The 25,153-nt window shown below is 48.4% G+C and overlaps 1 protein-coding gene across 1 annotated transcript in view; it reads right to left on the bottom strand.

Moving 5' to 3' along the window:
* The window catches only part of LOC137431450 (uncharacterized), a 128,138-nt gene that overhangs the window by 87,804 nt on the left and 15,181 nt on the right, over positions 1–25,153 (bottom strand). The window contains exons 3-5 of the mRNA XM_068122780.2: positions 23,945–24,220; positions 13,441–13,574; positions 13,069–13,255 (exon numbers count right to left, since the gene is read on the bottom strand). Coding sequence (XP_067978881.2) covers positions 13,069–13,255; positions 13,441–13,574; positions 23,945–24,220 — 597 coding nt within the window. The remainder of the gene's footprint in view (positions 1–13,068; positions 13,256–13,440; positions 13,575–23,944; positions 24,221–25,153) is intronic.

The following is a 25,153-nucleotide window of genomic DNA, read 5'->3' as shown; positions in this document are numbered from 1 at the left end:
TTCGGACCGACGGGCACGTCTCACCGAGCTCGGGGAGATCCAGGAGGCGGTCGGCTCGTGCGTCGTCCGTGAGGCTGAACGTGGCTAGGAGTAGCCGCTTGAGTGCCTCGTACTTGTGGCCGTCCGGTGGGTGGCGAAGGACGGACACAACTCGAGCGGCCGTGCCGGGCCCGAGGGAGGCGACGACATGGCAGTAGCGCAGGTCGTCGTTGGTGAGGCGCCGAAGCTGAAATTGGGCTTCGGCTTGAACGAACCAGACCTCGGCCTGGGCCTCCCAAAATTCGGGAAGTCTAATCGCCATTGACTTGTCGTTGGCCATTGCAATGGCGTCGTGTTCGGAAGGATCGCTACGGCAGATCCAACGTCGAGGGTCACCAGTAAAGCGCGGCGTTACGCGCGCTGCTTGTGAGCAAGGAGGAAGCGGACAAGCGGTAACATATGAACGTCTTTATTGTAAGACTACACTGTAACACTTCCGGGCTGGTCGCCCGGTGTATATCCTGAGGCCACGCCTACCCCTCGGGCGTGGCCACCGCCCACTTGGTGCGTGGAATGATGTCACCACGCCAGTGGGCTTTTGTGTCCGCCACAATGAAATAAATTTTTAGGTGCGCCATGTTCTTCCCAGGCACAATGGCCATGTTTGTGCCAAATATCAAGTATGTGAGCCTCTCCGTTTAGGAGTCTATCGGTAACATTACACACACACACACACACACACACACACACACACACACACACACACACACACACACACACACACACACGCACACACACACACACACACACACACACACACACACAAACTGTGTTTTATATATATAGATATATGTATATCTAAACGGAAGGAGGATTTATAATGCCAGCAAGGGAGAAAACAAGGGTTAAAAATTCTGCTATATGGTGTTCAGATAATTTATAGATGAACTAGCAGAAGTACCCGGCATTGCCGGGCGGGGGAGGGGAGGGGGAGGGGGAAGGGGAGGAGAGGGGGGAGGGGGAGGGGGGAGGGGAGAGGGAGGGGGGAAAGGGAGGGGGAGGGGAGGGGGGAGTGGAGGGGAACGGGGAGGAGGGGAGGAGAGGGGGGGAGGGGAGGAGAGGGGGGGAGGGGAGAAGAGGGGGGAGGGGAGGAGAGGGGGGAGGGGGAGGGGGGAGGGGAGAGGAGGGGGAAAGGGAGGGGGAGGGGAGGGGGGAGTGGAGGGGGAGGGGGAGAGGAGGGGGAGGGGAAGGGAAGGGCAGGGGAGGGGGGAGGGGAGGGGGAGGGGAGGGGGAGGGGCTCTGAATTACGTGCGAACGCGTAACTGTGAGTTTATGGCGGCAAGGAACATCACGTGATCGCTCTGAGCGAATCAGCGCGCTGCTCTGCCACCTGCTCAGATTCCATGTATAATATTCCTCGCTGAAATGCGCTGAGGTAAATATGAATAAAAAATATGGATCATCAAATATTTTGAGGTGGGCCATGTTCTTCCCAGGCTCAATGGCCATGTCTATGCCAAATATCAAGCACGTGGGCCTCTCCGTTTAGGAGTCTATCGGTAACATTACACACACACACACACACACACACACACACACACACACACACACACACACACACACACACACACACAAACTGTGTTTTATATATATAGATATATGTATATCTAAACGGAAGGAGGATTTATAATGCCAGCAAGGGAGAAAACAAGGGTTAAAAATTCTGCTATAATGGTGTTCAGATAATTTATAGATGAACTAGCAGAAGTACCCGGCATTGCCGGGCGGGGGAGGGGAGGGGGAGGGGAAGGGGAGGGGAGGGGAACGGGAGGAGGGGAGGAGAGGGGGGGAGGGGAGAAGAGGGGGGAGGGGAGGAGAGGGGGGAGGGGGAGGGGGGAGGGGAGAGGGAGGGGGGAAAGGGAGGGGGAGGGGAGGGGGGAGTGGAGGGGGAGGGGGAGGGGAGGGGGAGGGGAGGGGAGGGGAAGGGCAGGGGAGGGGGGGAGGGGAGGGGGAGGGGGGGAGGGGAGGGGAGGGGAGGGGGAGGGGCTCTGAATTACGTGCGAACGCGTAACTGTGAGTTTATGGCGGCAAGGAACATCACGTGATCGCTCTGAGCGAATCAGCGTGCTGCTCTGCCACCTGCTCAGATTCCGTGTATAATATTCCTCGCTGAAATGCGCTGAGGTAAATATGAATAAAAAATATGGATCTCGTAAAGATGAAAGAAAAAAAACCTATGTGGTGTGAATGGCAATGTTCCTCGCTGAAATGTGAAAAAATGCAATCGCTTTTCGCTCTGAATTACGTGTGAACGCGTAACTGTGAGTTTATGGCAGCAAGGAACATCACGTGATCACTCTGAGCGAATCAGCGCGCTGCTCTGCCACCTGCTCAGATTCCATGTATAATATTCCTCGCTGAAATGCGCTGAGGTAAATATGAATAAAAAAATATGGATCATCAAATATTTTTAGGTGGGCCATGTTCTTCCCAGGCTCAATGGCCATGTCTATGCCAAATATCAAGCACGTGGGCCTCTCCGTTTAGGAGTCTATCGGTAACATTACACACACACACACACACACACACACACACACACACACAAACTGTGTTTTATATATATACTGAAACGCAAAAGAAACTTACCACTTTTGAAACCTTTAAATATCAACAATAACACTGCGTGTAGTAAATGTGTGAACTTATTTGTGGACAATAGTGTCCTCACTGTCAGACAAAACGGTCACGGATGGTCACTTGAACCTTCAATGGTCACTTCATAGCACAGCTGTTGAACAGCCGTTTTGACTGTCAGTGATTAGCCAAGGGGTACGGGATGATTTTAATGAGCTGCACGTGATGTCTTGATATTGGCTTTAAAAAGGCCAGTGCAAAATGGGCATTTCAATCAACATGCCACGATTGTCAAGGGATAAACGGCAGCGTGCCCTGGGCATGCTGCAAGGCGGACTGAGCTACCGTGAGGTTTGTTCTACAGTACAGAACAGCACAGGGTGCAATGTCAGTCCCCTTTCAATAGCGTGTGTGGCCACCATTGTTTTGGATACAGGCAGTGCATCGTCGGCGTATACTGCCTACCAGTCTTTGGATGGATTGCTGCTGGATTCTGTCCCACTCAGTCCTCAATGTCTGAAGCAGCTCTGCCCGTGTCCTGGCCCTGCCAACTACGCATCTCCCAAGCTCATCCCATAGGTGCTCTATGGGATTCAAGTGAGGGGAGAGCGCAGGCCACTGCATGGTGTAGATGTTCTCGCCTTGGAGAAATGCAGTGGTAAAGCGAGCAGCATGGGGACGAGCGTTGTCATGCTGAAAGGTTCTCAGTTCTGAGTGGTCTAGCAGGAATGGCAGCAGATGAGGTCACAGGATGTTATCCACATACCGCTGGGCGTTAAGATTCCCATCCACAACCACCAGTGGCGTCCTGTACTGGCCTGATATGGCGGCCCACACCATCACACTTGGGCCATCCCACCTGTTGGCTTGACGCACGCAACAATCGGCATATCGCTCGCCAGTTCTTCTCCAGACATGCTCACGCCCATCAGGACTGTCCACACAGAACCTTGACTCATCGCTGAAAGCGACCTTGTTCCACTGCGCCAAGGTCCACCGCTGATGCTGCTGGCACCATCTCTGTCGGTTGCGGCGATGGGCAGCCGTCATCACGGGGCCTCTGTATGGTCTTCTGGCAGTCAGACCATAGTCATGCAGTCGTCTTCGTGCAGTATTATTGGAGATCCGTGGGTTTGCACGCCCCGGAGTTTCTGCCGCAGTGCGGGATGCTGGACGGAATCGATCCCGCAGGTGACTTCGGACCATCTGCCTGTCCTGCCTTGCAGTGGTGACTCTTGGCCTCCTTGATCGAGGTCTGTCATCTGCAGAGTTGTGGAGGGTGTCTCTGTCCACCAGGGCCGATATCGTCTGGTGTGAACAGCCAAGGCGACGTGCCATCTCACGGTAGCTCAGTCTGCCTTGCAGCATGCCCAGGGCACGCTGCCGTTGATCCCTTGACAATCGTGGCATGTTGATTGAAATGCCCATTTTGCACTGGCCTTTTAAAAGCCAATATCAAGACATCACGTGCAGCTCATTAAAATCATCCCGTACCCCTTGGCTAATCACTGACAGTCAAAACGGCTGTTCAACAGCTGTGCTATGAAGTGACCATTGAAGGTTCAAGTGACCATCCGTGACCGTTTTGTCTGACAGTGAGGACACTATTGTCCACAAATAAGTTCACACATTTACTACACGCAGTGTTATTGTTGATATTTAAAGGTTTCAAAGGTGGTAAGTTTCTTTTGCGTTTCAGTATATATTGTTGTGGAAATGAGAATTGTGTTTTTTTTATTGTTGTAAAAATATCACCCTCCTTCCTCCAGTTGTGTATAAAGGTCAAAGGGCGTCCCTTAGTTAGGTCATATACAATCACGTTAGCCAATCATAGATTTCCTCCTTGTTGGTAGTTATTTCCTTATTCTGTGTATTCGGTTAAGGCTTTGTCTTCCATTGATTAATACTCCATTGCACCGAATTCAAATAGATAGATCCCCTTTTTCAAATTCCCCCAAAGCCTTTATTACCAACTGCATTTGCCTCCATTGAGCACGCGGTCGGCTCGGAGAAGAAAGGCGTGTCTCCACCTCGTCATAGAGGGGCGGAGTGAGCCTTGCCGACCAACCCAGAACGAGGTGTTTGGCTTTGAGAGGGCGTGGGGAGAACCGTCGAGTAGGTTCGCGCAGGTTGAAGGGCGTGGCCTATATAACCCGCGGGAGACGCCCCCACCTCAGATGAGCTACGGAGATGAGATACAGAGGATGAGCGCTTAAAAAGCACGCGACGCACCTGAGACGAGCTGCGTGATCCAGGAGAGGAGAGAGGGATGTTCCCATGAGCTTTAAACCACCACAGCTTTGAGCTTCGACGGCAGTTTTCGACCGTGGCCGTGAAGGAACTGCGGCTGCTGAACGTGCCGATCGAGAAGGGGGGTGGCGGCTGCTCACTCCCGGCCCGACCGTGCTTCGGCTCCAGTTGGACCTTCCCCTCCTTCCAGCCAATCGTTCCTGCCTTCATTCCCCAGTCGTGTAAGTGTGCTCGTAGTCTGTCTTTTGTCTTGTCCTGGGGTACTAAGTAAGACTGAATAGGTAAGCTAAGGTGCACTGTGTCCGCTTCTTCTTCTTCTTCTTCTGTTTTTATTTTATTATCCTTCCTCCTCCTTGGTTGCTTTCAATTGTGTAAATAGTAAATAAATCATATTTGTATTTCTTACCCTTTGCCTTTCTTTCCTCTACATCCGTCGTTGTTGTCTTTTCCCTCATTGGACACCTGTGGCACGATTTGGCCAACGTTTATGAATCGGGTTAGTCTTGGTAATAGTCCATGCCGCGGTTGCTAAACACCGCTCGGCAATCAATTAACATCTGTCCACGGTACGAACGGGGCTGTGCACCGGCCTTTCCGGAGGTCGCGGTACGGCGTCAGGGACCACGTCGGTCAGCAATAAACAAGGGGTCTAATCCCCCCTCAAAGGGGAACCATAGGCCGACGTTGGGTTCCCTAACAATTGGTGTCTGGGAGTGAGATTCGAGGCCCGAACCAAATTTTTAAACATCTATAAAAAAAAATATTGGTCAAAATTTGGAGCGGCCGAGATTGCAATAACATCTAAATTTAAGTCGTGCCATGGATGGTCAAGATGATCGGATGCCGGTGGGGGAACTAGAAGAGGGGTTAGGGGTAACCCAGGACCAGAGGGAAGAAATGGAGGAGAGAAATGATGAGGTGGTTGAGGGGGTTTCAGGCGCACAAAATGGCGGCGCTTCGCACGTGGTTGCGGCAGCTGAGCCCGAGATGCCAATGAATCTGGACCTGTTTATGAAACAGATGATGGCCTTTATGGTAAAAACAGACGATAATTTCAAAGGGATGGAAAACAGAATGGGGGGCCAAATGAGGGACGAAGCGAGGAGTACCAGTGAGCAGTTGGGAGCAATGAGGGACGAAGTGAGGGGTACCAGCGAACAGTTGGGAAATAAATTTGAGGGTTTAGACAAGAAATTTGAGGGGTGAGACAATAATTTTAAGGGATTGGACAATAAATTTGAAGGGTTAGGCAACGGGATAAAGGAGGTGAAGAATGGGTTAACGGGGTTGGAAAATAGAATGGCTGCCCAGGAGAACCAGATGGAAGGGATGAAGAATGGGTTAGGGGGGTTAGAAAACACAATGAACGACAAATTGCGGGAAGTAGGGGAGCAATCCGCCCGGGAAATCAAACGGATGGGGAACCAGATAGAGGAGCTGAAAATCGGGTTGGAAGGTAAACTGGATGCTCAGAGGGATGAATTAGAACAGATGAGGGCGGCATCTACCAAAGATATGGGAGAGATGGGGGAGGAGATAAGACGAGGTGTGGGCAAGGATGTCTCGGGGGTACGCGAGGAGGTAAAGCGAGGTGAGAAGCGTATGGAGAAAGAGGTGAGAAATAGTACGGCTAGGTTACAGGGGGGCATAGAAGATCTAACAAGGGGAGTAGAACAGCTGACGGTGGGACAAAAGGAACCAGTGGAGCAGGTGGAAAAGAACACTGCGGTACGAGGAGGGTTAAAAGCGACACAAAACGAAATCAAAAATGAATTAATAGCGACGAAGAGGGAATGTCAGATGGTACGTGAGGGACTGACAACGAGGTTGGACGAGGTGACGGAGGCAATGGAGACGAAGGACCGGGAGGTGAGGACGCACATAGAAACGGTCAAGGTGGCATTCGAGGATGAAATTGAGGAGACGCACCGGGAAATAAAAGAGGTGAAGCAAAAGTTAGAGGAAGTGGAAGAGGGGGTGAGTGAAATTAAGAAGAGACAGAGGGAAACTAAGAGAGAAATAAAGGAGGAAGTGATGGAATATGTACAAGGTCGGTGCTCAAATCATGATGGTGTGCTCGCTAACCAGATAAAGAGTTTGCAGGTGGCGAAGGAGGTGCGGAGACGAGGTGCCGAGGTGAGTGGCGATATACGCGGAAATGTATATGGTGTGAGGGGAGACTCGGTCGGCTTGGGGGTTGGTTTGGACCCGGGTGTTCGTGAGAGGCCGCTGGTGAAGTGTGCGACAGGTATGGAGTGTGAAGGAGGAGGTGTGCGAGAATGTCCGACTATGGGGTGTGTGAGGAAAAAGTGCGCGCCGAGGAGTGAGTGTGCTGTCAAGAGTGAGTTGGTCGTAGCGCGTGTGCGGGGGGGCACATGGAAGCGCGTAGTGGGGAGTGTTACAGGGGATGTAACGGAAGCATGCACACCTGTGGTGAGTGTTACGGAGGGTGTAACGGGAGAGTGTGCACAAGAGGATGCACGAGAAAGGTGTGTAACGGACGGGTGCATGAGTACAGAGTGCGCTGTCGAGAGTAAGGGTGAATGCGCGACCGAGAGTGGTGGTGAAAGTAGTAAGAGTGACATGGATCGTGAGTTGGTGGTGGCAGGTGAGAGAGGATGTACACCTGGCATGGAAGGATACACACCTGGAATGGTAGAGCGCGTATGGGAATGCACACTGGAGTTGGTAGTGAGGCACGTGGTTGGGTGTACGGAGGAGAGCACACCTGTGGTTGTCACAGAGGAGGTGACCGAGGAGGGGGCGCGAAGAGGTGTGTTGGTGAGGTGTGCGAACAACGAGTGTGTGCAAAGGTGTGCGGTGATCAGGTGTGTGACAAAGTCTGTGAGCGGAATGAGTGTACCTGGGTGTGTAAGAGAAGGTGCAATGATAAGGAGCATGGGAACGGCTGGATGTATGAGCAAGGAACGGAACGCGGGGTGTAAGCAGGCAAGTAGAGCATCGACGCTAACCGGGTTAGCGGTTAGATCGACGTTTAGCCGAAGCGGGCCCTCGGTTCGTGCCGGGCAGCTTCGTGTGCCGCGGGGACCAGCGGGGATCGTAACCGCGGCGGTTTCGAAAGAACCGCCATGCGGGATCCACGCCGGGCCGCGCTCTGAACGGCCGCGTCCGTGCTCCGCCAGGCACGGCGGGCGCCCCGGTAGGAAGGATCGTCAGGGCGACCCCTTTTTGTTGCGGCGTTCCGGCAGGGCGAGATCGGGCCATTGGACGGCTCCATGCCGAGATGGTGCGTGGTGGGATCTCGGCCCGAGTAAACCTCCTTCCCTGCACCGAATGCCGGACGAATCCAACCGCCGGCACCAAACAACCCGCATTCATTGCTCGGCTTTGCGAAGCCGAGCTTTAGAAGTGAATTGGCGCACCGAGAGGCTCAAGTGAGTGGACGTGTGATGATGATAGTGTTTTGGACCCGAAATTGAAAAGCAAAATTTGATGATTGGCAAAGGATTGGCAGATTGATGATTGGCAGATGATTGGTAGAGTGATTGGCAAATTTTTAATTGGCTGGAATTTGGTGAGCAAAATTTATAGTGAGAGATACCCGATGTGGTGGGATGGCAACTCTGCCATCCCTCACAGCGGGGGCAAAGGAGCACTAGTTATGGGGTTTGTGGCAGTGAAAACTAGCCCGGGAGGGTTAGGATAATGATAGGGATATAGAGAAGATGACCATAGGTAACGGTAAGGTTAGGTAGTGACAATGGTACCTGTAGTGGGGACGCAGGTAGATTAGTTTGGATTATAATGACGAGGGAGCGCAATAGTTTAAAGGGGCGACTGGGAAGCGCGAGTTTCAGAGGGGAGTAGTTCGATAAGAAGATGCCGTGTGTTTGAGAATCGAAAGTGTATTGAGCAGGGTATGAGTAAATGATTGTGATTGTGAGTTGTATTGAGATTGCACAGGTGTGCAACTGAACAGGTGTATGGAGCAGTGTATGAGTGAGTGATGGTGATGTGTGCTGTGTTGACCAAATGGTCCAGGAAGGAAGGAGGGTGCAGGTGGCACCAGGTGAGATTGCACAGGTGTGCAACTGCAGGTGTATGGAGAATGGTTGTGGGGAATATATGGAGTATGGAATGGATGGTCGTGGAGTGAGTATGGTGGAAACTGTGGAGTGGAGTGGATGGTGCGAAGGTGTGGATGGGGGAAAGGAGGACGGACCCCATCACGAATACCCGGGGAGGGTAGTGTAAGTGTTAGGTAGAGGGTACAGGTAAATTGTGGTTGGATATTGGCATCTGTGGTGCGTGGTGGAAGAATGATGGTTGAATGGGTGCATTAGTGTTGTGGAAATGGCTGGGCATGTAGCCTGTTAGTATGTGTAGTTGATTGGGCACTCCACCACTGTGAGGATGTCGGCCAGGTGAGGCCGCAGGTGGGCTCTGGGAGCCGGTAGAGTTGTTGTGGATGGGGCCCGAGGATCCGGAGGACGGACCCGGGTAGCCCAGTGCCAGAGAGGGCACCGAGTGGGGAGAGTGCCAGAGGGCTTTCCCCAGTTAGATAGGTTAGGGTGAGGAGCTAGGTAAGCTTGGGTGGCAACTACAGTGGTGGAGGTGTGCAGGTGGGTAGACCTGCTGGGAGAGCTACACGACTCAGCCCAGAAATTGTACAAGGGCACCGGGAGATGAATCGGGGGGAGTGAGACCCCAAATTGAGAAGCACCACAGTTTGGGCAATGGGAATTGGTTTTTAGAACCCATAGTGTAAGTTGGCCAATGGATTGGCAGGGAAGACCCCGGGTAGTGTAAAGTGTGTTAATGTCAGTTAGAGGATAGTTAGGATGGAAATCTCCTCGCACCATCTGCATCCACTCACCTGATGTGACAAAACTCCACACCATGCCATGTTTTTATTATTTTTGTGCAAATGTTTGGAATGTGAGATGCATCATGACGTGGGTGTGACATTGTGCTTTGTTGTTCCATCTCTTCCTCCTTATGAGGATTGTTGATGAAGTGGGTGATGGCAAATTTTGGTTAAATGGATTGTGGGAACGAATTTGGTATAGGGGAAAAATGGGGAAGACGTGACGATAGTGACGAATTTGTAAATGTGTAGATAGTTGTAAATATGGGGTACGGGCAAGGGTAGAGTAGGTGACGGGGGGGGGGGGGGGGTGACGTATGGTAGGGACGAGCTTTTCTCCGCTCCGTCTCCAAACGCACCTCGCCTCGCATTGCCTTGTTGGATGTGTACCCTTGTGACCTTACCCCTCACTCACCTGTCTTTCCCCCCCCCCCCCCTTGTCTCCCACACGAGGACTGTGCGCCACTGGGCACCGAGGGGAGCGTGCCGGAGTCCGCCATTGTGCGCCCGAAACTCCCGGAACCAGCTGTCTGCATCGATGCACCACCTTATGGACCACATGTCTGTGGCTGAGCACCACTTATGGACCCCATGGGTTGGGGCATGGCCCCTCTGCTGGAACCGGCCATGAAGGCCCGAGATCTTGCTGGCGGACCTTGGTCACAGGGCACCGATGCCACACAGGTGAACCCCCTAGTTGGCCCTGTGGGCCATAAATAAAAAAAATGGACACGTTTTGTGCTTGCAGATGTATTTCCACCAAATAGGCCACCAGCAAAGAAGTTGACAACATCAGGAAGAGAACAATAGCCAGCAGAGGGAGCCGAAGAGCAAGACACCACAAGGGGTTTGTTGGGTTCATTTTTATTATTGAACTGTGGTGACTTTGCACCGATTGGTGCTTGATGGTGTTTTGGTGCGTTTTGGGGTGCTTCATGGTGTGTCGATGCAGGGCAAGCTGTCTCCCCCCCAAAAATAACAATCACAGGTCCTGGGTTTGCGTGTTGTAAATAAAATAGCGTCAATTGTAAATAATGCGCCCCCACCGTAAGTGTTTAGTTTGAAGACAATTCCGCAATTCGGTTAGCTGTGGGCGTGAGTCTGTTAGGTAGGGTGCAATGGAGCAGCGGGACATATTTATTTGTGTTTTAAAACTGTCACACTCAGGGTCAGGTTAAATGTAGAGGGAACTACACCTACGTGCCACACTAAAAGTAAAGGTAATAGGCCCGGGACGTGCTTAAGAGGAGGAGGGTGCAGTGTTGTGGAAATGAGAATTGTGTTTTTTTTATTGTTGTAAAAATATCACCCTCCTTCCTCCAGTTGTGTATAAAGGTCAAAGGGCGTCCCTTAGTTAGGTCATATACAATCACGTTAGCCAATCATAGATTTCCTCCTTGTTGGTAGTTATTTCCTTATTCTGTGTATTAGGCTAAGGCTTTGTCTTCCATTGATTAATACTCCATTGCACCGAATTCAAATAGATAGATCCCCTTTTTCAAATTCCCCCAAAGCCTTTATTACCAACTGCATTTGCCTCCATTGAGCACGCGGTCGGCTCGGAGAAGAAAGGCGTGTCTCCACCTCGTCATAGAGGGGAGGAGTGAGCCAGCCCTTGCCGACCAACCCAGAACGAGGGGTTTGGCTTTGAGAGGGCGTGGGGAGAACCGTCGAGTAGGTTCGCGAAGGTTGAAGGGCGTGGCCTATATAACCCGCGGGAGACGCCCCCACCTCAGATGAGCTACGGAGATGAGATACAGAGGATGAGTGCTTAAAAAGCACGCGACGCACCTGAGACGAGCTGCGTGATCCAGGAGAGGAGAGAGGGATGTCCCATGAGCTTTAAACCACCACAGCTTTGAGCTTCGACGGCAGTTTTCGACCGTGGCCGCGAAGGAACGGTGGCTGCTGAACGTGCCAATCGAGAAGGGGGGTGGCGGCTGCTCACTCCCGGCCCGACCGTGCTCCGGTTCCAGTTGGACCTTCCCCTCCTTCCAGCCAATCGTTCCTGCCTTCATTCCCCAGTCGTGTAAGTGTGCTCGTAGTCTGTCTTTTGTCTTGTCCTGGGGTACTAAGTAAGACTGAATAGGTAAGCTAAGGTGCACTGTGTCCGCTTCTTCTTCTTCTTCTGTTTTTATTTTATTATCCTTCCTCCTCCTTGGTTGCTTTCAATTGTGTAAATAGTAAATAAATCATATTTGTATTTCTTACCCTTTGCCTTTCTTTCCTCTACATCCGTCGTTGTTGTCTTTTCCCTCATTGGACACCTGTGGCACGATTTTGGCCAATGGTTCAGGATCGGGTTAGTCTTGGTAACAGTTCGTGCTGCGGTTGCTAAACACCGCTCGGCAATCAATTAACATCTGTCCGCGGTATGAACGGGGCTGTGCACCGGCCTTTCCGGAGGTCGCGGTACGGCGTCAGGGACCACGTCGGTCAGCAATAAACAAGGGGTCTAATCCCCCCTCAAAGGGGAACCATAGGCCGACGTTGGGTTCCGTAACAATATATATATATATATATATATATATATATATATACATATATATATATATATACATATATATATATATATATATATATATATATATACTAGCAGAAGTACCCAGCATTGCCGGGCGGGGGAGGGGAGGGGGAGGTGGAAGGGGAGGGGAGGGGAACGGGGGGGGAGGAGAGGGGGGGGAGGGGAGAAGAGGGGGAGGGGAGGATAGGGGGGAGGGGGAGAGGGGAGGGGAGGGGAGGGAGAGGGGCTCTGAATTACGTGCGAACGCGTAACTGTGAGTTTATGGCAGCAAGGAACATAACGTGATCGCTCTGAGCGAATCAGCGCGCTGCTCTGCCACCTGCTCAGATTCCGTGTATAATATTCCTCGCTGAAATGCGCTGAGGTAAATATGAATAAAAAATATGGATCTCGTAAAGATGAAAGAAAAAAAAACCTATGTGGTGTGAATGGCAATGTTCCTCGCTGAAATGTGAAAAAACGCAATCGCTTTTTGCTCTGAATTACGTGCGAACGCGTAACTGTCAGTTTATGGCGGTAAGGAACATCACGTGATCGCGCTGAGCGAATCAGCGCGCTGCTCTGCCACCTGCTCAGATTCCGTGTATAATATTCCTCGCTGAAATGCGCTGAGGTAAATATGAATAAAAAATATGGATCATCAAATATTTTGAGGTAGGCCATGTTCTTCCCAGGCTCAATGGCCATGTCTATGTCAGATATCAAGCATGTGAGCCTCTCCGTTTAGTAGTCTATCGGTAACATTACACACACACACACAAACTGTGTTTTATATATGTAGATGGGTGATCAGCAAATTTAAGGAGGCAGGAAGTTGAGTGATTTGCTGGGAAGCCAGAAAATCAATATTTACCTTTCACATCCAGTTTGAAGTTTTCTTCCCATCGTTTTTGAGATGACCAGACAGAAGCCGTGTAAGTGCCAGCGTCTGCCCATTGGACTCCATAGATGGTCAATGATCCATTCTTTAAACTTATATCCACTTTTTTTGTGTATGCTGAATCCACAAGGCCTGTTATGTTGAGCATAGAAACGGCCAACTGGAAGCATTTGGTGATGCAGTTAGGGAGAAAATAAGAACATTATGTGAATTGCAATGTGATTACGTTAGGTCATATAAATATTAAGCCAAACCTTACAGATCCAACATTACTACTCTCCAAGTTGCTTTCACTCTATATCTTAAAATATTGACCTTTAACCTTTACATATTATGTTCACCCACCTGCTTTTGAGAGTTTTTGAAGTGCCATTCAACAGCAAATATCTCTTCAGTGCTCTCTTTGAGATTAAATTTGACAGAATTACCCTGTATAACCTCCACCACCTCCTTCATAGGACTTCCCGTTAATGCAGTGCCTGCAAAAAAAAGAAACAATTAATTCACTCTTGAAAAAGCATTTACAGTATGATGCAACGGAACACTTCCGGTTCCCGGTTTGCCTCATGTCAGTCTAATCTGCAACTACTCCTTCCACCTCAATCAAAATTAAGTTTTCCGAATCGGATCTGTCGTGTTTTTCTGTTATATCTTCATCCATGTGTTAATGCTCATGCTTTTGTCCAATTTTTCATTTTAAATCGTACATTGTTGTGATGTATTGTTCACTTTGTTTTCGTGAATTTTAGGCCTACTCTTGGATAGAATAGTGAGCAAAATCTGTCTCGCTTATGTGGTTGTTTCCTGCTATGTTTCTTTTTTTTTTCCTAAAGTTTTGGCCTTTCTGCCTCTTCATCGTCATCCTATTACCCCTCCTCCCTTAAAAAAAATTTAAATATTTTTTACTCCAAAAACATGATGTCATTTTTCCTTCTACTTCCAGGGGAGAGATAAACTTCATTGTTTATCTCTCCCTTTCTCAATATCTACAAACTGAATCTCCATTGAAGGAAATGCTTCTTCCTCCCTCTTTTAAAACCTCTTTAAAACATTTTTAAATGCTTCACTTTCCTCATTTCTCCGTAATGAGTACCACACATGTTATTCTCCATCATTAACTCTTCCTCTTGTTCTTTTTATGCACCAGGCAGATTTTATAAACCAATTTCTCACCTAAGCACTTGGTCCATCAACCCTCCTCCCATTTCTACAACACCACCTTTCTCCATTCCTCCAACAAGAATTATTTCCATCCATCCCTTGATCATTATCTACATACACTACATGACCAAAATAATGTGGACACCCGAACATTGAACATCTCATTGCAAAATCATGGGCATGAATATGGAGTTGGTCCACCCTTTGCTGCTATAACAGCCTCCACTCTTCTGGGAAGGCTTTCCACTAGATGTTGGAACATTGCTGCGGGGATTTGCTTCCATTCAGCTACAAGAGCATTGGTGAGGTTGGGCACTGATGTTGGGCGATTAGGCCTGGCTCGCAGACGGCGTTCCAATTAATCCCAAAGGTGTTTGATGGGGTTGAGGCCAGGGCTCTGTGCAGGCCAGTCAACTTGTTCCACACCGATCTTGACGAGCCATTTCTGTATGGACCTCGCTTTGTGTATGGGGGCATTGTCATGCTGAATCAGGAAAGGGCCTTCCCCAAACTGTTGCCACAAAGTTGGAAGCACACAATTGTCGAGAATGTTATAGTATTTTCTAATTTTTTTTTTAATGTAGAAGGCTCCAGGCACAGACTATGTCGTCCTCATCGAGGCCAGGCCAAATAAAAGGGCTGCATTGATAGAAAAGTAAAGAAGGAGAGAATAGTTTAAGAGTTTTTGAGAAAGCAGAGAATCTGCTTTTTGAAAAGGGGGAAGATCATAAGTGTTTGGAAAGACATGTGAAGGTAAAGAGTTCCAGAGTTTCGCAGTGCAGGGGAAGAAACAAACATCATAAGGGCCCACCAATGACCACACAATAATCATGAGATGTAGTGGCTTGTCGAGTAATCCGTGGTCTCGCTAATGGCGGAGGTATACAGGCAGTAAGTTCTTGGGAGCAAAAACCGAAGTAATATCTGTAGAAAAGAGAAAGAGAGCCAACTTTGCGACGTAATTTGAGTGGGCTAAGTTTTGAGGTCAGATTGGGAGAGTTGATATGTCGAATTACCTTTAATTCAATTCTGTCCAGTAAGTATGTGGAACTAGAACCTCCCCAGATGTGAGAGCAGTATTCCATACAAGGACGAATCAATCCTTTATATAGTTGAAGCAACTGTTGAGAGGAGAATAATCTTCGACATTTGAACAGGACTCCCAGTTTATTCAAGGCAGATTTAGCTATTTGTGTAATGTGTGGATTCCAGGATAAATTTGAAGTTAGGGTAATACCTAGTAGGTTTATTGTATCACATGGTGTAATTGTGGAACTTTCAAAGGAGATTGGAGAGATGAGAGGAGTTTTGGAGAGAGATATGGGAAGAAATTGAGTTTTAGAAGCATTAAATTTAACCTTGTTACATTTGCCCCACTGCGAAATCTTGTCCAAATCCGAATTTAAAGATGTGGTTGTAATAAAACGAGATGCAGATCGATTGAGGGAAGATGGAGCAGATGGGAAAAACATGGAGGAATGCAACGTTGAGTCATCAGCATATGAGTGCATTTGGTTATTTGTAGAAGAAAGAAGGTCATTGATAAAAAGAAGGAAGAGTGTTGGAGACAGAACAGAACCCTGAGGAACACCGCTGTTGATAGGGAAGGAGGAAGATGTTGAGCCATGGACAATTACAGAGATAGAGCGGTCAGAGAGAAAGCTCGATACGAGAGAGCAGGGTGAAGGAGGAAAGCCGAAAGAGGGAAGCTTGGATATCAGACCCCGATGCCAAACTCTGTCAAAGGCTTTTGAGATATCAAGGCCTACAACCAATGATTCCCCAAAATCTCTCAGAGAAGAGGCCCAGACATTCGTAATGTAAGAAAGGATATCACTGGTAGATCTTGCCTTGCAAAAGCCATATTGATGGTCAGACAGAAGACTGTGGGATTCAAGATGCTTGAGGAAATGGTTATTGAGAAGACATTCAAAGACTTTGGAAATAGTAGAAGTCAGAGCAATAGGACGGTAGTTGGAAGGGTTTGAACGATCACCCTTCTTTAAAATAGGCTGCACTAAGGCATGTTTCCAGGAAAGAGGAAAAGTTTGGGTTTTTAAACAAAAACGATACAAACGAGCAAGCACAGGTGCAAGTTCTGAAGCACACTCCTTCAAGACACAAGGAGGAATGCCATCTTGTCTGTATGCCGTGCTTGTGTCCAGAGAGAGGAGTACTTTTTTGACTGCATGGAAATAGATTATAGGGAGGGGCATAGGGTTGGTAAGGGGTGAATCAGAGGGAGATGGAATGTTGGAGTCATCCAGAGTGGAATTAGAGGAGAAAAGAGAACCAAAAAGAGTTGCTTTGTCAGTCGGAGAAACAGCTATAGTACCAGGGTGTCTCAAAATAGATGGAACCCATTAACATGATAATAATTTATTACTCAGACAAGAAACTCCAAAAAAGATTACATTTCCTGGAAGCTGATATGATAACAATTAAAAAACTGAAGATTTGAGGTCTTTAGCTCAAAGGATACATTTATTAGAGCACATGTTCCAAATGACCGCCTTTGCGCCTTAGACACACTTGAAGCCGACGAGCGAAGTTGTCAATCACCCTGACACACTCTTCCTTCCTGATGGCACGAATCTTCTGGGTGATGGCCACTTTCAGTTCAGAAATGGATTGAGGACGATTCTCATACACGTGGTCCTTCAAGAACCCCCAGAGATAAAAATCTGGGGGGTTCAGATTGGGTGAATGCGGAGACCACTCGGGTTCGCGGCGCCTGCTGATCAGCCGATCAGGGAATCGGTGGTCCAGCCACTCCATCGTGATGTTGGCTGTATGTGGAGTTGCCCCATCTTGTTGGAACCATTGCACATATCGATTCACGCCACGACGTCTCCCAAGTCCCCTCCAGAACTTGTTGAGCACCACAATGTAACGCTCCTTTGTGACAGTGACTGCCTCCTCGTCTGCGTCTTCAAACCAAAACGGTCTGATTATGCCATGTTTTGAGATGGCCACCCAGGCCGTGCATTTCACAGAGTGCAAGGGCATCTGAAGCACCTCGTCTGGGGCTTGTGTGCCCCAGAACACATTGTTCTTGTTATTGACATGCCCACAGATCAAGAAGTGTGCTTCGTCGCTGAACCAAATATCATCAAGAAAGTCAGGATCCTCTTCGATCTTGTTGTCGAACCACCGGCACATCTCAACACGTTTTGCCATGTCAGCTGGTGTGAGTTTATGCTTGATCTGGATCTTGTATGGGTACAGCTGAAGATCCTTGATTAAGATTCTTTGCACTGACGCACGTGAAAGACCCAGCTCTTGGCTATGTCTTCGGATGGACTTTTTCAAGCTCCTTCCGACAGAATGTCTCACCGTATTCACATTGTCAGGAGATCTTGCAGTCAGCTTCATGCCAGAACTGGGTGTTTCTGCCTTCTTGTTGAGGTTGTTTACTGATCCAGTGGCTTGAAATTTGTGTGCCCAACGATAAATTTGTTTTTTCTGGGGATAGTTGTTGAAGTTGAACTTCTTGCGAAATTTTGCTTGCACCGTTTTGAATGATTTCGTCTCCAAATAAGTAGTGACGCAAAATAATTTTTCCTCCTTTGTCCAAGGCATTTTGATTGATAAATTATTAGTTGTTATGGTCTTCTCTCTTCAAATCTGAAAAAAAAAGAACAAGAACATTGATATTGGCAGAATTATTAGCAGTGACATGGGTTCCATGTATTTTGAGAACAGTGAAGGAAAGGTAGAGTGACACAAGTTGTTGGAGATGCTTTTGGCTAATGACCATAAAGATCTATTAGTGGAAGAAGATGAGAGGTTGTCACATTTCTTTTGGATAAAGGAATGCTTCGCCTCACGAATAACGTGTTTGCAATGATTTCTAGCAGATATGAAGGCTGAATGTGAGTCGGAGGAAGAAGAGTTTTTCCATGTCCGATATGCCGCATCTCATGCACGAATGGCTACAGAGCATGAATTATTGAACCAAGAGTTGGTAGGAGAGGTCAACTTGAAAGAGATGGGGATATACGCCTCCATTCCTGCAACAATAACCTCAGCTATACGTTCAGCAGAGATAGAGGCATCGGCTGAGGAGAGGCAGTAGTCTTTCCAGGGAAAGTCAGAAAAGAAGTTTCGTAAACCAGTCCAGTCAGCGCTATTGAAATGTCAATACTGGCGTTTAGTCGGAGCAATTGCCGAAGGAGTGGTGGTAAGTAAAGTGATGTTGACACTATTGTGGTCAGAAGAACCAATTGGAGGTGAGATTGTGTAGTTGTAACGCAACGGATTCGAGGTAAAGAACAAACCAAAGTATTGGACGAGTGGTCATGACGATCTGGAATATGGGTAAGGTGGGTGATAATTTGTTCCACATCATTGAGAATGGAAAATGTAAGAGCTTCAACTCCCCCAACATCGGTGTGGGATGATTTCAACCACTCCCTGTGGTGTACATTGAAGTCTCCTAAATAGAGGAATTCTGCTTGAGGGTGTTCGGATGTCCTGGTCTCATGGCAGGAATTAAGATAGTCAAAGAAAGCTGTGAAGTTTGTAGAGTTGGGAGAGCAGTAAGTGAAACAGAGAAAAACAGTGATGGTTGGGAGACAAATCTTAAGCCAGATGACATCAAAGTTTTGGAGATTCGAGGTCCACAAAGCGTACAGCAAGTTGATGTTGGAGTAGACACACACTCCTCCTTTGAAGCGGATTCTTGAGTAAAGGTTGTAGTTTGAAATGTTAAAGGAGTTAATAAGAAAGTCGTGTGACAATTGGGTCTCTGAGAGAAGCAATATATCAGGAGAGTAACTTGCAAGATGATATTCAACATGAGGAAAGATTTGAAGAAAGACCACGAATGTTGGTGAAATGAATTGAAAAAGGGTCACGTTCATTCAACAGGCAAGGGTCTTGGGAGGGACCGATACTACTACTGCCTGAGCCCCCCCCCCCCTCTCGTTGGTAGCAGAGACAGGCAGGTCACCAGAGATTCTTCGCACCCCATAATGCCGGGAACTAGGGGCCATTAACTTTTTAGACTTTTTCATATTTAGTTGGACAATGTGAGGAAATAAGAGGAAAGAGAAGTAAAGAGAGTACCTATGTAAAGGTGAGGAGTGAAAATGAGTAAGAAAAGTGTTTGAAGAAAAGTGTATGATGTTTGTTTGCAAGAGAGGAAGAGAGATTAAAGCTAGCCCGGTAGCTATAGTTTGAGTGAGACAGAAAGAAAATTCAGCAATCCTGACATGGAGAGTGTAAGATGGTTCTGGGCACCACTTTAACGCTCCTAAGTCCGAACGGTAGTACCACTCTGAACGGTCGCTGCCTTCAACCTACTACCTAACTAACCGGTCCAACTGGATGAGTGTTTTTTTGGAGACACCATCTCCTTACTGGATGGCCGTTGGCTCCCAGAGAGAGCTCATCCACCCTTTGACAGGTATTGTTTTAGTCCTGTGGGTGTCACAGTCACCTTCCTCACTGGCAAGCCAGTGAGGGTAGCCACTTTAGTCGCCGACTGCCCGACCATGCGGCAGGTAGCACTGGGTTACATGTTACCAGTGGCAGTCAAGAGACTGACGTGACTGACCATTCTATGCTGGCCCATTCTATGCTGTAGCGTTAAGATTTCCCTTCACTGGAACTAAGGGGCCTAGCCCAAACCATGAAAAACAGCCCCAGACCATTATTCCTCCTCCACAAAACTTTACAGTTGGCACTATGCATTTGGGCAGGTAGCGTTCTCCTGGCATCCCCCAAACCCAGATTCGTCTGTCGGACTGCGAGATGGTGAAGCATGATTCATCACTCCAGAGAATGAGTTTCCACTGTTCCAGAGTCCAATGGCGGCGAGTTTTACACCACTCCAGCCAATGCTTGGCATTGCGCATGGTGAACTTAGGCTTGTGTGCGGCTGCTCGATCATGGAAACCCATTTCATTAAGCTCCCAACGAACAGTTGTTGTGCTGACGTTGCTTCCAGAGGCAGTTTGGAACTCGGTAGTGAGTGTTGCAACCGAGGACAGAAGATTTTTACGCGTGATGCGCTTCAGCACTCGGCAGTCCCGTTATGTGAGCTTGTGTGGCCTACCACTTCGTGGCTGAGCTGTTGTTGCTCCTGGACATTTCCACTTCACAATAACAGCACTTACAGTTGACCGGGGCAGCTCTAGCAGGGAAGAAATTTGACGAACTGACTTGTTGGAAAGGTGGCATCCTATGACGGTGCCATGTTAAAAGTCACTGAGCTCTTCAGTATGGCCCATTCTACTGCCAATGGTTGTCGATGGAGATTGCATGGCTGTGTGCTTGATTATACATATCTGTCAGCAATAGGTGTGGCTGAAACAGCCGAATCCACTAATTAGAAGCGGTGTCCGCATACTTTTGGTCATGTAATGTATGTCCAATTTGGGAATCTTGAGAAGTCCAGTTTACAAAGGTAGTCTACTCACGACAATAAAACCCCCTTCAAGTTATCTTATGGTGTCAAATCCCGCAATGTCAGTAGCATCCCCCACGTCTGCTGCAAGCCCGCATCCTTCCAACCCCACCCCTTCGATGTGCCCCCTTCTGCAACTTCATTTCCCCTCTTTCTGCATCCCCTCACCTCACCCCTAAAAGCTTTCCACTCACCCCACCCTCTCAAAGCTTCACCTCACCACACTTCCTCAAAGCTACCCCCTCATCCCACCCACTCTCAGCCCCCCCCCTCCCCAATCCTGCCCGTTCCCAGCATTCCCTCTGTCCAGCACCCTCTCAATGCCCTCACCTCTATCCCTCATTGTGTGAACCTCAAACATGCGAGGGCTCCACTTAAACCTGACAAATATCTCGGTCCAGGCCACAGCTGCTTAACCAAACATCCCCTCAGCATTGGAATTCTTCCACAGAAACCTGCTCTCTCTTATGCACAGATTCATCCCTTCTCATCCTCATTTATCCTACCCTTCTTCCCACCAATGGTACACTGAATCATGTGGTGAGGCAGTTGCTCAGAAACAAGTTGCCTTCTCTACCTGGAAAGCAAACCCAACCAAAGACAATTCCATTGCATTCCACAATACCTGAAACAAGTGTGTGCACTCTCAGGAGAACCAGAAAACAACATCTGTCCATCCTCAACATTAAACTTTGAAACTTGTCTGGTGTTATGGTGGCACATTATTGTGGAAAATGGTGGAAAACCTGGAGGCACCTTATTAATTTTGGTGCTGGAGTAATGGAGTATGCTCTACTTCCACCCTTCTCTCCCTTCAAATGGCAACACAACCGACTCTGCTCGTGAGAAGGCCTAATGCCTCAATTCTGTGCTTGCTTACAAATCTTGACCCTCACTCTCAGTATCCACCGTACCTGGCCACACCAAGCTGCTCTTGGATACTGTCTTTTGCACATGAGAAAGTGGAAAACTTTTTGGCAAACCTCGACTGATTTGGCTCACGTGTCCTAAAAACCTGCTCTACTGCTCTTGCACATCCTGTCTCTGCCCTTTGCAGCCGAATCAATTGCCCCAAGTCGTCTCCTATCTCTTTGGAAATCAGAAAACATCACATATTACAGAGTCAAGGTGAAAAACAAATCCCCTTAACTACTCATCTATCAGCTTGCTTCCAATCATCACCAAGGTCATAGAATCCCTCATCGCAGTTGACATGAAATCCTTCCTTTTCTCCAATGACCTCATCTCAGATTACCAATTCAGAATCAGATCAGATATTCTGCTTCATATCAGGTGAGGATGCAATTCTTATTATGTACTTGGAATATATCTTTCAATCCAGACAACTCTACACTCTCGCTTTCTCTGAAAGAACCTTTGGCAAACCTTTGGTCTTTCCCTCGCGGTCCCCCTGTGCTGTCTTTCCCTCGCGGTCCCCCTGTGCTGTCTTTCCCTCGCGGTCCCCCTGTGCTGTCTTTCCCTCGCGGTCCCCCTGTGCTGTCTTTCCCTCGCGGTCCCCCTGTGCTCTTTCCCTCGCGGTCCCCCTGTGCTGTCTTTCCCTCGTGGTCCCCCTGTGCTGTCTTTCCCTCGCAGTCCCCCTGTACTGTCTTTCCCTCGTGGTCCCCCTGTGCTGTCTTTCCCTCATGGTCCCCCTGTGCTGTCTTTCCCTCGCGGTCCCCCTGTGCTGTCTTTCCCTCGCGGTCCCCCTGTGCTGTCTTTCCCTCGCGGTCCCCCTGTGCTGTCTTTCCCTCGCGGTCCCCCTGTGCTGTCTTTCCCTCGGGGTCCCCCTGTGCTGTCTTTCCCTCGCGGTCCCCCTGTGCTGTCTTTCCCTCGCGGTCCCCCTGTGCTGTCTTTCCCTCACGGTCCCCCTGTGCTGTCTTTCCCTCGCGGTCCCCCTGTGCTGTCTTTCCCTCGTGGTCCCCCTGTGCTGTCTTTCCCTCGCGGTCCCCCTGTGCTGTCTTTCCCTCGTGGTCCCCCTGTGCTGTCTTTCCCTTGCGGTCCCCCTGTGCTGTCTTTCCCTCACGGTCCCCCTGTGCTGTCTTTCCCTCGCGGTCCCCCTGTGCTGTCTTTCCCTCGTGGTCCCCCTGTGCTGTCTTTCCCTCGCGGTCCCCCTGTGCTGTCTTTCCCTCGCGGTCCCCCTGTGCTGTCTTTCCCTAGCGGTCCTCCTGTGCCTGTGCTGTCTTTCCCTCACGGTCCCCCTGTGCTGTCTTTCCCTCGCGGTCCCCCTGTGCTGTCTTTCCCTCGTGGTCCCCCTGTGCTGTCTTTCCCTCGCGGTTGTCAGCTCTTTCACGAGCCTCGATTCAGTATACAAAACCATCTAATTAGGAAGTTTACTTTCTCAATAATCCATTTGAGGAAGTTCAGTCATTCAAACTCCTGGGTCTCACTGTCAGCTGTGGTCCTTCTTGGTCAAACCACAAAGTTGGCCTCTACTGACTGGATATCCTCCATCATACAGTCCTTTCTTGGCACACATGAACTTCTATCCACCTACAAAGCTTTGTCCATAGCGTGATGGAGCAATGCTCTCCCCTCTGGGCTGGCTCCCCTGCCTCACATCTTACTCAGCTTGACACTGTGGAAAACAAGGCCTCCAAGATCACTGGAATCTCCTGCGATAATGCTGAGTCTATAGACCTATTACTTTCCCATTGCAGGCAGGTCAGTGGTCTTTCTGTTTTCTACCACCTTCTTTCTAGTCTTGCACCCCTGCCACCTCCCCTCCACCCCCAGATGTCTGCATGGTGCACATGGTCCACCATCAACCCCCTTCTCCAAAAACTCCCAAAATCCAGAATCACTGCTCACTTCCTCTCATTCGTTTTTGCCCCTTTTCCTCACTTGTGGAACCCCAACTTTCACTTTTCCTTCGATTTCATTCTTCGCTCCAAGTCTGCAAGACAGCTATTCACCACCATCTCAGATCATCGCGCATCGTAAACCATGATCTTTTCTATCCCCGTTAACGACGACCCCCTCCCCCATTCTTCATAGCCCACCTCTTTTCAAATTTCCAGCTCTTCTTTCCTGAGAATTTGGTTTTTTATCCATGTTGTCCACCCCGTGCATCCTCCCTTACTACTCAATTCCTCCCCATATCCTCTATTTTCCAAGTCTCCCTCTATTTTGTGTTTCAACCCTGCTGATGTTGCCCCCACCCCCTATTTCTACTGTTCCTATTGTTCTGTTGCATCCTGATCCATTCAGTGTCCTAGCTCTTCCACGAGCCTCGACTTTGTATCAAACCCTCCACCCCCCAAAAAGCACTTCACTCACAGCACTCCAGGAAGTAGTAGTCACTGGATGCATGATTTAGTGGGTTGCTTGCGACGCATCTGAAGAATCCTCTAATCGATTCCGTCATATTGACAATCAAAGACGAATCGTTTATTTTGAATCTCAGCCCGGCTTCAACTGCGACGCCATTCAAAGACCAATTATATGTCACCTTTGATTCCAAAGAGGAGGCAGATTTGCACATAAGAGTAACAACAGTACTGTTATCCGGTGTGGGATCTCCCTTCTTAGAAATTGAGAAGCCTGTTAAAGTATCTGTGGGGACAATAGAAGGAAAATAATGTGAATAACACACAACACAATATCGGATTGAGAGGATTAAATATGGGGTGTGGACTTTTGTTTACACACATGACGACAGTAATGTAAAATTAAGTACTCACCAAGTATAGCAAATAGTGCTGGAGGATTCTTGTTATTAATAATAATAATAATAATAATAACAGTGATAATAAAAGTGACTACCAATACAAACATAATTATAACAGCACTGATTAGAGCTCACACCGCCTATTACAGCTTACATTTTGTATTGCACTGATAGGCCGGCCCTGCATCCAGACCATTCAGCCTCGTCACAGTCAAAAATCCAATCAGCTTGTTCCTGTCACCAAACAAACTTATCCACCAAATTTTTTCAGAATCCATCCACAACTTTTTCAAAACATCATGCAATCTATAGATACAATGTAAAACACAATGTCAGTTTGTGTGTTTGCACAGATGTCTGTCCTGTCCCCTTCATACGGGTAGGTTTTAAAGGCCAATATTTTAACACGAATGTGTGTTCACTACGGTCTATTTTTGAGGATAAAACAAACTCGAAAAACATTTTCCATAAAAGAGCAATTATGTCTCTTTAATTGGAATTGTAGACGATGGCTTGCAAACCGAGCCTCAAGGGTGGTGTACAGAAAGCGTTTTTTAAAAATAACAATAAATACAAGGTCCAGGGAGGTGAAATTCGCTGCATGTGATGTGAAATGTATGCAGAGTAAAACGGGTATTCAGTTACATCCGAAGGATGTCTAATAAATCTTTCTATAATTCCAGTAATCTCTGTGTGTATGTATGTATGTATGTATGTATGTATGTCTGTATGTCTGTATGTCTGTGACCGCTGTTTCTCGACAACCACGGGTCCGATATACTTGAAACTTGCCAGGTATATTGCTGGGGACCCGAGGA

The sequence above is a fragment of the Myxine glutinosa genome, chromosome 1, assembly GCF_964187855.1.
Source record: "Myxine glutinosa chromosome 1, kmMyxGlut1.1, whole genome shotgun sequence".
NCBI lineage: Eukaryota > Metazoa > Chordata > Myxini > Myxiniformes > Myxinidae > Myxine > Myxine glutinosa.
The sequence above is the reverse complement of the archived record's forward strand: the minus strand, read 5'-3'. Positions and strand labels throughout refer to the sequence as shown.